Raw genomic sequence first — 18,723 nt, 5'->3', positions numbered from 1 at the left:
TTTTGAGTTTGCAAACACAGAATCTGGGGGCCCATTGTATTTTAGCTTCTATAACTACCCAGAGAATAAAAAGCTGTAAATTCCACAAGTGGTCTCATGTTTTGAATGTCTTTTCAAAGGAGGGTCCTCCGCCCACAGACATGTACATTTTAATGACTTCCCATAGACATGAGTTAGTCCTTGTCTGAGCAGAAAAATCACAAAAAGCCACCTGACCCCCTGGACTCCATCTTGGGTTAAGGTAAATTGTGCATATGCTCTGCTGTTTTTTTTTAAAGTAAAAACACCCATCATCTCCATAAGTTTACTGGCATATAACACAAGCGTGATGGGGGAACATTGTACACAGATGCCACAGCCTGATAACAGGAAGTACTTTTCTGAAGAGAGAAATATTAGTTTTCCAGATGCGGAATGAAATTTTCACTAAATTACAGGAACACAACTGTCAATTTTAGGCTGAAGGTTTCAATAAAACAGTAGAAGACAAAAAAACCCTTCACAAATGGCCCTACTAAACAAATTGAAGTTCAGGTTCTATCTATATGCAATTGCAGTATTTGTTTATGAAAATGAACTAATCTGCAAGAGTCAGGCAATACAGCAAATCACAGGAAACAAGTTACATTTCTGTGGACTGTCCAGAAGCTCAGGTTCTTATCTACATGCAATTGCAGTATTTGTTTATAAAAATGAGCTAATCTGCCAGAGTCAGGCGATATAGCAAATCACAGGAAAGAGTTAACTTCTGAACAGTCCACAGAAATGTATCTAAAATTTCAGAATATGATGCTATGAAACATTCCTTTAATCCCACTTGTGGTGGGAAAATAATGTATGGCATGCCTGAAATAATTATATTTGATTCTTGATCTTTGACAATGTAGTAGGTCACAGGAATCATGACACGGGGATTGCTGGATTGGGGGGAAAAAAAACAAAAGCAACTCTACTTTCTTGCTACTGATTTAATGCACTAAACAGGCTGTTGAAGATGCACAGCATTAGACTTAATTTGCTTGTAGAGGATATGGCTGGCACCTATCAACATCTACTCTCTCAGTTTACACCTTGAGAATGTATTAAAGAAGCACTGACACCAGTAATGGAATTTTAAGACCAAGCAGTTTCAGATACTATAGAGTCAGTTACTGAAAATAAAACATGGACGAGGGACTCTATCCATGCAAATGCCATCGCTAACTACAGCACTAGAAAGTAGTTCTTCCAGATAAGGCTGTTGGGTTTGAATGATCTCAATTTCTTCTATCAAAAAACAGGTTGAGAGCAGCCCATGTAAGCCAACTACAATAATGCATGAATATTTTCCTCAAATTGTAACAGATAAAAATTTATAAGGCAGTATGCTTTCCACCGAACCTGATTATTTGTGTTTTTTCTGCCCATTCCCTCATGCTGCAACAACGAACATTAATAAAGCATTAGCAAAATGCGTCACTGGGCAGGTTATACTGCACGAGTGAAATTGGAGATGAAGTGACACGCTGTCTGGCAGTTTTGTTGATGTGACTCACAGTAGTCATCTTGACCACAGTTAAAACTGCATTGGCAAGAGTTTGTCATAGCATATGACAAGACAGAAATCAGCTGCAGTTATGTCCTGCCTACCATAGGGCACAGAAGCCAATTGTAGCACTCCAATTGTTGCTGCAAGAGATCAGCTAACTTAAAAATATGCTGTCTTGAATCTCAAGTCTGTGCTTTGTATTACGCTCGGTGGAAGAGCACTCAACTCATGTACTTAATAGAATTACCATACCCAATGCAGAAGTGTGCCTCTTTGCAGTAAGTAGCCAGACTTTGTGAAGCGCATTCCATACAGTCAGATTACAACATTCAATTTCTTGTTTTATTGTTACATGAAAAAAGGTCAGAAATCTCCCATGGTGTTATGCGTAACAAAGGACAGTGATGCTTCTTGCTTTCATAGAACCTTCCAACAGCACCTCACTTGCAACTGGCAAGAAAGTGCTGTAGCACAAGGAGGGAGCTGATAAAAGTGTTATGGAAATTGCTGGATATCACTGATAGAGAATCCCAAACAATTTAATGTATTGATGAGTATTTAAGAACTAACAACAGAATGTGCACCTGTTGGCAGAATGGTACTGCTACCACTAGTGCATCTTTCACGTGATAAAACATCCCAAGGTGCTCCACAGACCACTATAAAACCAAATGCCATGGTGCCACATGAGATATTGGGGCAGATGATCAAAAGTTGGGTCAAATAAGTAGGCTTTGAGGAATGTCTTAAAAGAGGTAAATGGAGAGGCAGAAAGATATAGGGAGAGTATTCCAGAGTTTGAGCCTGGCTACCAATGAGGATCAACTAAAGTTAGATGAGTGCAGATATTTGGGAGCAGTGTAGTGCTGGAAGAGATTAGAGATAAGGAGGGGCAAGGCGCTGGAGGGATTTGAAAGCAAGCAAGTGAATTTTAAAATCAAGGCTTTGTTTAGTCGCCAGTGAGCACAGGGGCAATGAACGAACAGCATTGTGTTAACAAGGGCACGGACAGTAGAATTTTGTAAGACCTAATGTTTATGTAGAAAGTACATCAGACCAGTCAAGTCGAGAGGATAAGGATTTCAGCAGAATAGCAGACAGGACAGAGATGGTCGATGTTGCAGAGGTGGAAATAGGCGGTCTTAGTGACAGCACGGATACACGGTTGAAAACACATTGCAGGATCAAATGCAATTCCATGGTTGCAACACTGTGGTTCAGCCTCAAGACATTTGCCAGGGAGAGGGATGGAATCAGTGGCAGGGACCAAAGACAATGGCTTCAGTCTTCCTAATATTTAAATTGGGGTAAATTTCTACTTATCCCAAACTAGGTGTAAAATAAGCAGTCTGATAATTCAGAGGCAGTAACATTTTCCTAGAATGGAACATGCTCAAGGGGCATGGCAAATACTGGGAAGTGGAATATTTTCCACACTTTCAAACCATCAGCAGCATAGGAATGTTGCCCCTTTCAGGCATTCCTTTGTTTTAGGCTGAATTTGAATCCAGGCCCTACACCCAAATGAACATGCTCTCTAACCCCTCTTTATGTTTCGATGTCACATTCTCAGCAAAGCCAGAGGACACATTTAAGAAACTATTCCAATTCACAATCTTTGCTCATTATTGCATTTTAACTGAAATGATGAGTGCATGTTCTTGCTGAACTTGAAGAAAACAAAGTTGAAGGCACCACTTCAAAACGAATATTTAGTAATTTTTCTAAAAAGTACATATTTTCATGCAACATAGCCCTCGTTTACAAGATTTTTTTTTTAATAAAAACAAAATCACTTGCCAGACAGATTAAATCATTTAACTATACTCATCAGATTGAGATAGACTCACTACACAGGAGGTACTAAGTTTAGATTTTCATCCCAGAAGTCATCAGAAGTGAACCAAAATTTTGCCGAGAGGTTTCTAAAATTTAAGTACTGCATTAAAACTTAGCGACACGCAAAGGGCTTTTTGTTGCCAAGATTCTCTTCAAGACAACTCCTGCTGGGGTACAATTCCATGGGAACTTCCAGGTACCCTGTCCAAGTGATGATCCTGCACAAAAGTCTAGGCAGTGAGTATTGGCAGGCAGTTTGTTGACAGGGATAAAAAAGTCACAAACATGCCCGATACTGTCCTCAGACTTCCCCATGTACACAATCCAGAGGGGAAAGCAACTAGGAATTTCAGACTGAATTTCAGGTCCCTGGTCAAGAGGCAGTGAAGCTGATTTGGCAAAGCATTGCTCTGAGGCCAACTAACTGAGCAGAGGCTAGGATCAGAACATATTTTCTGTACTTCAGGCTGTTTCTCAGTCTATTTGTTAAAATGTGCCTTTAGAGGCTTCCAAAAATAAATCAATTATTTATTATGAACTTCATATTCCTGCTGTTTATGAACACAATAGGGAGTTCTTACACTAGCCCAAGAAATCAATACCAAGTTAAAAAAGTATTTGTTCCAGTGAAAATGCTGGAGTCCCATTCAAATTATATGTATTCAAGTTAGGGACCAGAACTTTGCCCATTTTAAGCATTAAGGTCTCTTGGGTCAGGTGTACAATCAGGTGCACAGTTAAACTCAGTATCCTACTCCATGGCTAGGTCCCAATTGCATGGAAAGTACCCTTTAACTAAAGAGACCCTCCCCCAGACCTTACTTTCCACATCAGCTATCCTGCAGGCTTGCCAATTAGGTTGTCACCTTTTGGAGTTTTTGACCATTTCTTCCTTTTCCTGTGCCAACCAGGAACAAAGAGAGACTTTTCAAACTCATTACACATAGATCCCTTGCAACAGTCAGGCAGGCAACTTTTATCCCATCAGGCTATGCTCGATTTGAACCTAAACCCAAAGTGAAAGACGTTCAAAACTGAAGTCTAATTAAAATGACCCAAATAAAATATCCCAAAACTATGAGGTAAAGACCTCAAAGCAAATCCACACTTAAAGGTTCCCGAGAAGCAGCTGACCAATCTTCCATTTAAAGTCTTTATCGGCTACGTATATACATACACACACAAAAAAAAACAGAAATGTGACAGCAAAGCCACGATATCAAAGTGGTCAAGCGAATAAGGGATAGAGCAGAAGACAGGTTCACATTTTACAGTACTTGGAATGTTACTCTAAAATACACAGGGACAGTTCAGTATTTCATAAAACCATAGGGTACATTCCTAATGCCGTTTGATACTGGCGGTGAATGCCACACTGCAGAACTGGTGCGTTTCAGGTAACGTGGCTTGATTTTGCCAAAGATGGTCTTAAGGTCAGGAGGCTGAATGACACCAAAGAATTTGTCCACATCAAGTGGATGGTAATACTGCTTTATGAGTGCTTGCTGCAATTGTTTACCTGGTGATAGAAAAACAAATTCCATTACAATTATGACATTCAAACAACATGACACATAGAAGTTGGAAAGTTTGTCACCACAACTCCTCAGATTGAAAATGCAAACTAATTTCAGATTTGATTTCAATTGCATTGCTGATAGGGTGGAGAAGGAGAAGTGATGATTCACATTTGGCCCCGCTGAAAGAAATGTTTCTGGTATGGACCAATCCATCCTGTATAGATGGCACCTGGCCTGATGAATGTTTCTGCATTTTCTACTTTTGTTTCAAAACTCCAATATTTGTCACTCATTCTCAAAGCAAAAAAATCAGTCTGGTCTTACCACTGACAGGGGCCAGAAAGGGGCAATGTAAGGTAGTTTGGAAAAATATTTTACGTTTAGTTGTTAGAGTATGATAAAGTTTATGCCAACATGATAAAAATACTTGGTTCCTTGTACATGCTGGAGGCGGTGAAATGAAGCCAGGGTTTTGTTTGGAGCAGTTGGCAGTTTTAGAAGAGAGTAAAGCCTAATGATGTTCAAATCTCTATTGCTTAGGCATAATGGAAGAAAGATGGGGGAATGACAAGGATTGGAAAGAATAAAGGCTTTTTTGGGCCAAGGAGGAGCAGGAGTGGTTAAGCAAATGGACCACTGCAGAAGTGTCATGGTGCATGGATAGCCAAAGGCTAGTCAGCTTTGAAATTGCAGTAAGTTACTTTAGAAAGGGATACAAGTCCATTTAAGTGCAGATGAAAGTGGGGAGTGATTATGATCAAGCTGGAAGGTGTTGGAGGTGCTCAAAAAAGGGGGGGGGAGAGAGAGAGAGAGAGAGAGGGAGGTATGACTTCGTGTGTTTCGAAAGAGCAGTTGGTCTAAGTGGAAGGTTTTAATAAAGGCTTGGTGGTGACAGCTCCCTTGCTCAAATTTCAGTCAAGCAAACAAGTCAATATTACCCACAATGAAGCTTTACTTGAAATGATCACTTTCTTGATGAAAATACAGTAAATGTAATCCATTGGAGTTGAAAGGGGCAAGTGTGATTTGAAAGATGCCGTGAGGTTAATCCCCAGAGACTATGTTAGGCACGAATACAGCAAGATAGAGCAGTTGAGACTGCTGTTTGCAAGGGAGCAATCATGGGTGCCTCAATGAGCTTATTAGAATGCCAAAGGGGGCACATAGAACAACTACAGGTTTATTCAAGGATGCACTTAAAACGTGGGAGGGGGAATGAGTAATGAAGGGTTGGGGAAGGAAGCAAAGAATAATTGTGCCTCTCCTTGTTAACAAAAGCAGCATTTAGTAAGCTAATATGAATCCATGCATGTATTTAGAATAATACACCCTCAACTGAAATTAGCTAACTCAGCACATGGCAGCAATCAAACTTGAAACCTTGTGCATGTGTGTGGATGACTGCATAACCTGGTTGAGCCATTAAATAAGCCTTCAGTTAAAGGTTTAAAACTGCACAGCAATCACAAGATTTCCTTACAATAATTAATGGCCTCAGAAAAGTGAATCCTCTTCCTTAATAACCATCAATTTCGGAAGTGGGTAATTGAACTTCATGGCCTGGAGTTTCCTCATGGTCCTTACCAAGAAATCAGTGCAATCTGGGCAAGATAGACTGAAATAATGTAAAGAATTGTGAAATTTAAATCCAGTTATGCCCATAACCACTCATGCACAAGGTTCTGCAATTTTTTAATACTGGTTCTGAAGTTTATTCATTTGAAGAAATCCCTGCCTACAAATTTGGCCTCATCACCAGGTCAGCACTGCAAGTTTATGTCAATTCCATGTGGTATGCAGGTGGGTGCAGCAGGGTGAGTGTGACAAAGAACTGTCGCCTGCCATTGTCCCAGAACTTCAAGTACACAAGCATCAGTGATCACACTGATGACTTGAAATTGCAGTGACTAGTCAATTGCAGCCTCATTCAGGTTTGTAAATTTTCCATTTCATTGCAGAAATACAGAAAAGATTTTCTTTCTAATTTGATTCAAAGTCAATCACTTACCATCAGCCCAAGGAGGGATTGGTTTACGTGGTGCTCCCTCGTCATCTGTAGAATCATCACTGTTCAAGTCCATTCCGTAGTTGTCCAGATTTACTTTAGGCAACTTGATTTTGGAATAGCCATTGGGAGTCATGGCGTAAGACTCCGAAGCAGGAGAATTCTGGAAATAAAGCTAATCTGTTAAACCCCATAAACTGCTACATGATCAAATTCCTAGCAAGAATCCAACTAAGATTCTTTGGAGCGAGCAAACTCTTCTGCTCAGTCATGAATGTTGTCCCCTCTCCCAGTTCTTATCTTAAGTGGAACCAATGGCATTTTGAACCAGCACAAAAAGGCATGCAAGAGTTCAACTGTCTCAGCAACAGGGTATATCCAGGGTCTGCACCTTCCTGTCCAAAAGTAGTACAAGTCGATGATAAAACTGACAGAAATACCAGAAGGTTGAGAGTTCAAGTCCCGTTCAAGACTTCAGCAGACAATGGAGCTGCTCCATTGGGATGAATTCTACTTAAACTGACCTGGGACCAATGTTCTGATAAGTCATAGAACTTTAAATTAATAAGTGGGAGGGATGGTTCAGGGGAGAGTAAATTTAGGAGTCTGAAAAGTTAAAGCTGTAGAGCAGAGCAGCAATTTGGGTAAAATTAAGCAGATTCTGTCCCTCCCTGACAGAACAGTTTAATGACAATAGGGCATTAGGAATGAATGTGCAGGAAGTGTGTCCAGCTGCAGCTCCTGGAAGCTCGGGTTTCAGAGCTGGAACGGCGGCAGGGGACACTGTGGAGCATCCAAGAGTCTGAGAGCATCGTGGATAGCACGTTTAGAGAGGTGGTCACACCGCAGATGAAGGGACTTGAGGAAGGAAGGGAATGGGTGATCACCAGGCAGTCCAAGAGAAACAGGCAGGTAGTTCAGGAGTCCTCTGGGGTCCCACTCACAAATCGGTATTCCATTTTGGAGGCTGATGAGGGCACTGGTTCCTCCAGGGAGTGCAGACAGAGCCAAGCTTCTGGAACCACAAGCAGCCTGTCTGTACAGGAGGGGAGGAAGAGCAATAGTAATAGGGGATTCTTTAGTCAGGGGAACGCTACTGTGGCCATCAACATGACTCCAGGATGGCGTGTTGTCTCCCTGGTGCCAGGGTCCGGGATGTCACTGAACGGCTGCAGGGCATCCTGAAGGGGGAGGGTGATAAGGCAGAGGGTAAAAGAGGAGGGGGCATTGCATTATTAGTTAAGGAGTCAGTTACTGCAGTAAGGAAAGATGATATCTTGGAGGGGGCATCGAATGAAGCTTTGTGGGTCGAGCTTAGGAATAAAAAAAGGGGCAGCCACATTGTAAGGTATTTATTATAGGCCCCCAGATAGTCAGCGGGAAATTGAGCAGCAAATATGTGCACAATTTGCAGAGGTGTGTAAAAACAATAATAGGGTAATTATATTCGGTGATTTCAACTTTCCCAACATTAATTGGGATAGACATAGTGTTAAAGGCTTGGATGGAGTGGATTTCTTGAAATGTATACAGGAGCGCTTTTTAGGTCAATATGTAGAGGGTCCAACAAGGGACGACGCAGTGCTGGACCTAATTCTGGGGAAGGAAGCCGGACAGGTGGCTGAGGTGGTGGTGGGGGAGCATTTTAGTGATAGCGACCACAACATGGACAAAGAAATAGACAAGTTGCAAAAAAATGTTTTGGATTGGGGGAAAGAGTGGATTTTAGTAAAATAAGGCAGGATCTGGCCAAGGTAGACTGGGAACAGCTACTTGTAGAGAAATCTACAGAGGAGCAGCAGGGGGTTCGGGGTGGGTGGGGGCGTTTAAAGGAAATGGGGAGGGTACAGGCTCAACATGCTCCCTCTAGGGTGATAGGAAGGAGTAACAAGCCCAGAGAACCATGGATGACCAGAGATATTCAGGTTACGGTGAGAAGGAAAAGAGAGCTTTTTATCAGGTACAAGGGAAGCAAATCAGCAGAGGCATTAGTGGAGTACAGACAGTGCAGGGTGGAGCTTAAGAAAGCAATTAGGAGAGCAAAGAGGGGATATGAGAAAGCTCTGGCTGGTAAAAGTAGGGAAAATCCCAAGATATTCTATAAGTATATCAATGGGAAGAGGATAACCAGGGAAAGAGTAGGGACCAAGGGGGCAATCTACGGGTGGAGCCAGAGGACATCGGTAGAGTGTTGAACGAATACTTCACATCCGTCTTCACCCAAGAGAATGAGGATGAAGGTATCAAACTCAGGGAGAGAGACTGTGAGGTTCTTGAGCAAATTGATATAGGGAGTGACAAGGTATTGGAGGTGTTGGCAGGCTTAAAAGTGGACAAATCTCCAGGTCTGGATGACTTGTGTCCCAGACTGCTGAGGGAAGCAAGGGAGGAGATCGCCAGGGCTCTGACATAAATTTTTAATTCCTCTCTGGCCACAGGGGAGGTGCCAGAGGACTGGAGAACAGCTAATGTGGTTCCGCTATTTAAGAAGGGTTGTAGAGATAGGCCAGTGAGTCTCACATCAGTGGTAACTATTGGAAAAAATTCTGAAGGAAAGAATCCATCTCCACTTGGAGAGGCAAGGTTTGATCAGGGATAGTCAGCATGGCTTTGTCAGAGGGAGGTCATGCCTAACAAATTTGATTGAATTTTTTGAGGAGGTGACCAGGTGTGTAGATGAGGGTAGTGCAGTTGATGTAGTTTATATGGATTTCAGCAAAGCCTTTGACAAGGTCCCACATGGGAGACTTATAAAGAAGGCAAATGCACATGGGATACAGGGTAATTTGATAAGGTGGATTCAAAATTGGCTTAGTTGTAGGAGACAGAGGGTGATGACAGAAGGATGCTTTAGTGACTGGAAGCCAGTGTCCAGTGGCTTACCACAGGGATCTGTGCTGGGTCCCCTATTATTTGTCATTTATATAAACAACATAGATGACTATGTGGGGGTAGAATTAGTAAGTTTGCGGATGACACAAAGTTTGGCCGGGTGGTAAACAGTGAGGTTGAGTGTCTTGGGCTACAAGAATGTATAGAAGGGATGGTCAAATGGGCAGGTAAGTGGCAAATGGAATTTAACCTTGAAAAGTGTGAGGTGATACACTTTGGAAGGAGTAATTTGACAAGGAAGTATTCAAAGAACGGCATGACACTAGGAAGTGCTGAGGAACAAAGGGACCTTGAAGTGTGTGTCCATAGGTCTCTGAAGGCGGAGGGGCACGTTAGTGGGGTGGTGAAAAAGGCATATGGGACACTTGCCTTTATCAATCGAGGCATAGATTACAAAAGTAGGGAGGTCATGTTGGAGCTGTATGGAACCTTGGTGAGGGCACAGCTGGAGTAGTGTGTGCAGTTCTGGTTGCCACATTATAGGAAGGATGTGATTGCACTGGAGAGGGTGCAGAGGAGATTCACCAGGATGTTGCTTGGGATGAAACATTTAAGTTATGAAGAGAGATTGGATAGACTTAGGTTGTTTTCGTTGGAGCAGAGAAGACTGAGTGGCAACCTGATCGAGGTGTACAAGATTATGAGGGGCATGGACAGGGTGGATAGGGAGCAGCTGTTCCCCTTAGTTGAAGGGTCAGTCACAAGGGGGCATAAGTTGAAGGTGGGGGGCAGGTGGTTTTGGGTGGCGGGGATATGAGGAAAAACTTTTTTTTACCCGGAGGGTGGTGACGGTCTGGAATGCACTGTCTGGGAGGGTATTGGAGGCGGGTTGCCTCACATCCTTTAAAAAGTACCTGGATGAGCAATTGGCATGTCATAACATTCAAGGCTATGGGCTTAGGTAAATGGGATTAGGTAAGTAGGTCAGGTGTTTCTCACATGTCGGTGCAGACTCGATGGGCCGAAGGGCCTCTTCTGCACTGTGATTCTGTGAATTTGTACGAGTGATTGTTGGAACAAGTGCTGGACCAAGCCATTGGCCTGGAGGCAGGAATGGTGACTTGGAGACAGCACTATCGAGTCTGTGGGAAGTAGGACTAAAATCAAGAGGGGAAAACAGATTTAGCCAATGCTGCTGCCACAATATTTAACGCAGGGTACCTCAATATTGAATAGTTTGGATTTGGCCTCCCAGAAGGAATACCAACCAAGACTTTGAACTAACAGGGGACCAGATTATATGTCCACCCAAAAAGGGTGGTAGAACTGGAGACTCGCAGCAGGACTATCAATAAACTTATTTGGGAGGATAGGAATGTCTCTGATAAGGCAGCCTGGAATGACATGTATGTTACGTATAGTTTCTGGTTGGGAGAACAGGCCTGGGAAAACAATCTACAAACATTGGCCAAATATGAAAACAATATCATTGTTTGCCAACTCAGAAGGTTGTAATATACTGTACAGACAGATTGCTAAAGGGGAAAATCTTAAGGGTGATTTATAGGAGACATTGAGATAGTATGTGGAGAAGTTTGGGTATGACATACACCCACTACCAGAGTCTCACATTTGACTAGGTTACGAGAGGAGATTTACAAGACCCAGGAAAGCATATTATCAAATACGACAAATCAAACATCAGATTTTGCAAAAACTTGAGCTGGAAACAACTTGGTGGGATGGTGTGGCTAATTTCGTAACACGTTCTTGCATAAATGTAATATTGCATGTTCTGGTAGTGGTACAGCTAATAGTTGTAAGATTTAGTTAATCTTTCAGGCTAAGTGTAATAATGTTCAGATAAAATTATACACAAGGGTGGATGCTGTAAGCCAATGTTATTGCACATTAAAAAGGCAAGTCACTTTTCAACTATGTAACTGTTTCTTTTTTTAATATATTATTTAATGTAGACTGGTTGTGGTGTAACCCTGTGTGGAGTCTGTCTCATGATTGTTACATGGAACATCAAGATATAAGAAGGACTTAGACTGAAGATATGTAAAGAACTGTACTGAATTGCACCATGGGCTCAAAACACAAAGCATTATGGTTAATTTAGTCAAGCAAAAGCTTGATGGAATCAGCTATATCAGCCATTTTGCAGAACCTGTAGGAGGGGTCATCCCAGGGAAGAAAAGCAGACTGAGCTTCAGTAAGGGGCAATAAATGTGCTGCCTTCTTTTTGGTGGGATTGTTGGTGGGTGGGGCACACACTATATGCAAATAAATTTCAAAAGGCTACATGATTTTCAAACTAGTGCTGCCTTCTCCCAGCTCTGGAGATTGATAACAGCAGAGTCAGGCGGGTTCTATCCCTTCAAGCATGGCCTTGAGGCGCCCAGAACATTAGAACAAGGGAAAAGATAGATACTGTTGTAATTGAAAACCAATTAAATGGCCTAAAAACAGACTTTACCTAATATAGCACAGAGCCATAGCAAGGAAAAGGTATGAAAAGAAAGAGTCCACAGAACCATCTCAACTGCAGCATTAGAGCAATTTGGTCAATTGCTCATTAGGCACGCACAGAGGATTCGTCATTGAATTGACCACCGAGATGGATTCTGGCTCACAGTGAAGCTAAGCAACTAGTAATATCGCAAGTATGTACTATTGCTTAGTGGTTTTTAAAGGTGCATCACTTTTGTTGAAATTTCCCCCAAGTTGTTGTGTTGTTGATATCCAAGACAAGAACCTTTAGACCAGGGACAGGGCATATTAGGGAAAATTAGCAAAACGAAAACTAAAATTAAAGGTGTTTTATCTGAACACAAAGCATTAATAACAAGATGGATAAATTAATGGTGCAAGATAAAAGAGTTTCATCAAGTAGTTTTTGAGACATGATTGCAGGTTGACCAAGTTGAGAGCTAAACATTTCAGGGTATGCGATTTTTAGAAAAGATAGGCAAAACTGAAAAGGTGGTGAGGTAGCCCTGACAATAAAAGGATGCAATAAAGGATTTTAGCCTGGAAGTATCAAGATATAAGATCAGTATGGGTGAAGCTAAGAAATAACAAAACAGCAGAAAACAATTATGGGAGTAGTTTCTAGGCTCCTAACAGCAATCATAGTAAAGAGTTGTTTGAAGGTTCTCATGGCAAGAGCAGTAACATTGAGGAAGACAAATTACAGTTACAACATGTCAAATTTGTACTTTAAAAAAAAAGTTCCCTGGACGAACTGGTTGGTCTCAACATTTCCTCCAGACAACGGGCAGATTACACTGCCTGAAACATTGAGGCCCATCAGTTCTTCCAAGAAACTCAAAGATAACAACTGCTCTTTTCAGAGCAAAATTTGACATGATGTAACCATAAATTTGTCTTCCTCAATGTTAATCATAGTGTTAGACAGAATTTAAAATCAGGAAATTAGTGATCACAACTCGACACTTCCTGTAAATGCTTCAGCCTCGAATTTGTGAAAGAGTATATTCAAGGCTGAGATCAATATATTTTTGGACACTAAAGGAACACTAACAAACATATAAATTCAGATATCTCAGTGCAACCTAGCACTGGAGTGCGACCTTGAACGGAGTGCAGGAGTTTGGCGAGCAGAGGGAGTTAGGTGAGGAGGGGAAGGAGGTGCTCCTTTGGCTTTTCTAATTTTTTCATCCTGTTGGAATTGGTTTTGCCTACTACAGGGAAGAAACTAGCTGTTTGGTAAGTATCTGGTGAGTAGTTAAGGTCTATTCAATTCTTAAGGTTTAAAATAGTGCAGGAATTGTGGCAAGATTGATAAAATACATAAAAGAAAAATAAATAACTGAATAAAACAATTAAAACACATAAGGATGGCAGGGCAGATGATGCATCATGGCTGCAGTATGTGGGAGCTCCTGGATACCACTGTGATCCAGGGCAAACACATCTGCAGCAAGTGTCTGCGGCCTGAGGAGCTTCAACTTAGTCACTGAGCTGGAGGCCAAGCTGGAAACACCGTGGCACATCAAGGAGGGGGAAAGTTAGCTGGACGCTTGGAGGCGGTCACACCCCTTAGGATTGGGTCTTCTGATTTGGTCAGTGGCCAAAACAGGATAGTGAGACTGCAGCTGAGGCAAGGGATCCAGAGGGCAGGAGTGCAGGAATGTCAGCCTCTGCAATTGTCCAACAGGTTTGAGGTTCTTTCAGCTTGCTTGGATGAGAGTGGGGCTGCAGGGTGGATGAGCTGACTGACCATGGTACAGAAAGCCATTCAAGTGGGCGGGGCAGAGAGTAAAAAGGAATGTAGTGGTAGTAGTGGACAGTATAGTAAGGGGGGCTGACACTGTTCTCTGCAGCAAAGAGCAAGAGTCCAGATGGCTATGTTGCCTGCCCAGTGCCAGGGTTTGACATTAGCTCAGGGGTGGAGAGGAACTTACGGTGGGAGGGGAAGGATTCAGTTGTCATGATCCAATGACATAGGCAGGACAAGGAAGTAGATTCTGTTTAGTCAATCTGGTGCCTTGCTCCTCATACTAAGAACCAGAATCTCAAATCTCTGGATTATTATCTGAGCCGCATGCAAATTGGCATAGGGCAAATAAGATTTGAGAAATGAATGCATGGCTCAAAGACTGGTGTGGGATAAGGGGGTTCCAGTTTGTGGGGCACTGGCACCAGCACTGGGGAAAGTGAAGGCCGTACCGTTGAGACTGTCTACACCTGAAACATGCTGGGGCTGGTGTTCTAGCGAGCCACAGAAGTAGGGAAGTAGAGGAGGTTTTAAACTAATTAGTGGGGGCAAGGGATCAAATTTGGGAAGATGTGGTAAACCCAAGAGTAGAATCAAGGCAAGAGAGAAAGGTACTAATATGGTAAATAATAAACAGACTGTGACAGGAAGGGACAGAGCACAAATCTAAGAATAAAATCAGCAGATAAGGCTAGACCTTACAAAAATATAAAAGACAAAGCCAAAAGGCTCTGAATGCACATAGCTTTCAAAATAAAACAGATAAACTAAGCGCAAATAGAAATAAATACGTATGATCTGATAGCCATAGCCATTAGACACATGAGTATTGAAGGGTATGAGACATTTAGGAAGGACAGGAAGCTAGGGAAAGGTGGAGGGATGGCTCTATTAATTGATGTTGGTATTAGCACAATAGAGAAAGATGACCTAAGTTCAGGAAACTGGGATGTAAAAATGGTTTGGGTAGAGATCAGAAATGATAAAGGCAGTCACTTGTGGAAATGGTGTACAGGCCCTCTAATTGTAACTACACGGTATGACAGAGTATAATGGAATAATAGAGCTTGTCAGAAAGATAAGACGATAATCATGGGGGTTTTAATCTACACACAGACTGGAAAAATCAGGCAGGCAAAAGTAGCCTAGATGAGGAGTTCATGGAATGTTTTTGGGATAATTTCTTAGAATAGCACGTTCTGGAGCCAACCAGAGAGCAAGCTATACTAGACCTGGTAGTGTGAAACGAGATAGGATTAGTCGATAACCTCATGGTGAAGGCACCCCTAGGTATCAGTGATCATAATATGATTGAAGTTTACATTCAGTTTGAGGGAAAAAAAATATTTAAAACTTAAATAAGGGCAATTATGAGGGCATGAAAGCAGAGCTAGTGAAAGTGAGCAGAACAGATTGGACAGAATATAAAGATCAAAAAGGTTAATAAGAAGGATAAAATTAGAGTACAAGAGAAAACTTAGCTAGAAATATAAAGACGGATAGTAAGAGTTTCTACTGATATTTCAATAAGTTAACGAAGTGAGCGTTGGTCTAGAGAAAGTGAGCCTGGAGAATTGATAATGGAAAATAAGGAGATGGCAGATGAATCGAACAGGCATTTTGCACCAGTCTTCACTATAGAGGATACAAGTAACATCCCAGGAAATAGCTGTAAAATCAGGAAATGAATGGGAGGGATGAACTCAGGAAAATTACAACCACCAGGGACGTGGTACTTAGCAAATTGCTGGAGCTGCAGGCTTACAAATCCCTGGGTTCTGATGGACTTCAGCCTAGGATCTTAAAAGGAAGTGGCTAGTGAGATAGTTGATGCGTTGGTTTTAATTTTCCAAAATTCCCTAGATTCCAGGAAGGCTTCATTAGATTGGAAAAGAGTGAATGTAACTCCTTTATTCAAAAAGGGAGGGAGACCAAAAACAGGAAACTACAGGCCAGTTAGCTTAACATCTTTCATAGGAAAAATGTTATTGCAGGGCACTTAGAAAAATTCAAGGTAATCAGGCAGAGTCAACATGGTTTTGTTAGAGGGAAATTATGCTTAATCAACATATTGGAGGAGTTCCTTGAAGTAACGTGTGCTGGGGATAAAGGGAAAATCAGTGCATGTACTGTGCTTAGACTTCCGGAAGGCATTTGATAAGGTGCCACAAAGGGTTTTGCAGAAAATAAAAGCTCATGGTGTAGGGGGTTAGCTAACAGGAAACAGATATTTGGCTTAAATGGGTCTTTTTCTGGTTGGCAAGATGTAACAAGTGGCGTGCCACAGGGATCAGTGCTGGGCCCGCAACTTTTTATAATTTATGTAAATGACTTGGATGAAGGGACTGAACGTATGGTTGCCAAATTTGCTGATGACAAAGATTAGGTGGGAAAGTAAAACGTGAAGAGTGCAAAGGCACATTGGTAAAGTGAGTGGGCAAAGATCTGGCAAATGGAGTATAATGTGAAATTGTTCATTTTGGCAGGAAAAGTAAAAAGCAGCAGCATATTATCTAAATGGTGAGTGGCTGCAGAGCTCCATGATGCAGATAGATCTGGGTGCCCTAGTGCATGAATCACAAACGGTTAGTATGCAGATACAACAAGTAATTAGGAAAGCCAATAGAATGTTATCATTTATTGCAAGAGAAATTGAACATAAAATATAGGAAGGCTATGCTTCAGTTGTACAGGGCACTGGTGAGACCACATCTAGAGTACTTTGTATAGTATTAGTCTCCTTAATGAAGAATGTAAATGCGTTAGCAGTTCAGAGAAGACTTTCTAGTCCAATGCCAGAGGGGGTCGTCTTATGAGGAAATGTTGGACAGGCTAGGTTTGAATCCACTGGAGTTTAGATGAGTAAGAGGCGACTTGTTTACGACAACTGGCAATGGCTTAGTGGTCATGCTTTTAAGTCGAGATTTTTATTGAATTCACCTCCTGTTGTGGTGGGATTTGAACCCAGGTCCCCAGAGCATTACCCTGGGTCTTTGGAATATTTATCCAGTGTCAATACCACTATGCCATGACCTCCCCTGAACACTTTAAAAATAAGGGGTTGCCCATTTATGAGAGATGAGAATTTTTTTCTCACACAGGGTCTTTGGAACTCCCTTCCACAAAAGGCATGGAAGCAGACTCCGAATATTTTAAAGACAGAGCTAGAAAGATTCTTGATAAACAAAGGGGTGAAAAGTTATCGGGGTAGGCAGGATGTCACAATCAGATTAGCCATGATCTTATTGAATGGCAAAGCAGGCTTGAGGGGCTGAGTGACCTTTGCCTGCTCCTAATATGCATGTTCGCATGTATCAAAAGATATGGGGATAGAGCAGGAAAGTGTCACTGAGAGGAAACTCTCATAGCATTTAAGTAGTATTTAGATATTCATTTGCGTTGCCATAGCCTCCAGGGCTACGGGCCAAGCGCTGAAAAATGGGATTAGTGTAGTCAGATCTTTGTTGACCAGCACAGACACAATGGGCTGAACAGCCTCTTACTGTGCTGTAAATGTCGATGAGTCTTCTCCATTCTCTCTCCCACCCCCATTGTAACACTCACGTGCACTTCCACAGTCACATTCAGTATATTTTTGTTGGTGGTCTCCTTTTCCACTTTCCTGTCTTGCTCTTCCTTCCATTTTCTTTCCTCAGCTTCACGAAGCCTCTTCTCATTTTCTTGTCGTTCACGTTCCAGTCTTTCCTGTTCTTTTCTAGTTTTCTCTTTTTCTAAACGCTGTTTTTCCAGCTCTGCCAAAAGCTGTTCTTCCTACAAATATGAACATGCCAGTATTGTAAAGAACATAATTTTATTTTTTCTTGGACTATGGCTTTAAAAACTACCATGGCTGCAATTTAAAAGATATGTTCACTATAACAGGAAGAAGAAAATCTACAATGTTGCTATCTCCTGGAACAGTGTATGCCAGGATGGTCTGAACAGTGCTGGAAAGGAGAGCTGGTTTAAGAGGGGGCCGCCTAGCGACAGCGTTTTGATTGGTTCCTGACCAAATGGCCAGGTTTTGTGTAAGGATAGTGCAGATGATCAGCTCCTAGCCTGAAAAGATGACAAGTTGGAAACCTCTCTCTGGTGTTTAGTAAGATTCCAGTAATCCTGCCATAGTAGCTAGGTGGCTATTCTCTCATCGCCATATCCTGCTTTCTTTGAGAAACCCCTGTTAGGAGGAAAGTTGGGGGGTGAAATCACCAGAGACATTAAAAGCAAGTTTCAACAGAGAACCACAGACTGCAATTGCTGGGAGACCAGCTCATGTCAGCCAAAACAACCTGCAAGAAATTTGGAAGAATGCAATCAAAGTCAACCCATCTAATCCTGAAATCCAGATTGGTGCTATTGAACTGTTTTATCTCACCCTTAAAATCCATGTCTTGTGTGTGTGTGTGTGTGTGTTTGTGTATAGGGGTTTAAGAAGGAGTAGAGTTTAAGTAATAGAGTTAGAAGTTTGTATTTCTTTTTGCCACTGGTTACAGACAATTTGTTTAATAAACAGTTAATACTTGTTAAGTTTACAAACCTGGTGCTCATATTCTTCTAACCTAAATTAGACAGTTAGGTATAATTGGGGCAATTTGGTGGTCTAATTAAACTTCTAACATTTGTCACAGCTTGGGGAGCAGTGGGACTTGATCCTACAGTGCACTATCCCTAGTGAGTCGTGATAGTATTAACCTCAAGTTTAAGAGTCATCATGATTTTAAAAAAAATCAACTGTGCAGTACAAATTCCCAAA

The 18,723-nt window shown here is 41.8% G+C and overlaps 1 protein-coding gene across 2 annotated transcripts in view; it reads right to left on the bottom strand.

The window, feature by feature from the left end:
• Positions 1-3,226: 3,226 nt before the first annotated feature.
• LOC144684801 (inner centromere protein-like) overlaps positions 3,227-18,723 on the bottom strand; it is a 54,572-nt gene continuing 39,075 nt past the window's right edge. For both annotated transcript variants that reach the window (XM_078549036.1, XM_078549035.1), the window contains exons 16-18: positions 17,535-17,741; positions 6,896-7,055; positions 3,227-4,886 (exon numbers count right to left, since the gene is read on the bottom strand). In XM_078549036.1, coding sequence (XP_078405162.1) covers positions 4,678-4,886; positions 6,896-7,055; positions 17,535-17,741 — 576 coding nt within the window. In that variant the 3' untranslated portion in view covers positions 3,227-4,677. The remainder of the gene's footprint in view (positions 4,887-6,895; positions 7,056-17,534; positions 17,742-18,723) is intronic.

The sequence above is a fragment of the Cetorhinus maximus genome, chromosome 9, assembly GCF_964194155.1.
Source record: "Cetorhinus maximus chromosome 9, sCetMax3.hap1.1, whole genome shotgun sequence".
NCBI classification, from domain to species: domain Eukaryota; kingdom Metazoa; phylum Chordata; class Chondrichthyes; order Lamniformes; family Cetorhinidae; genus Cetorhinus; species Cetorhinus maximus.
This window is presented reverse-complemented; position numbering and strand designations above follow the sequence as displayed.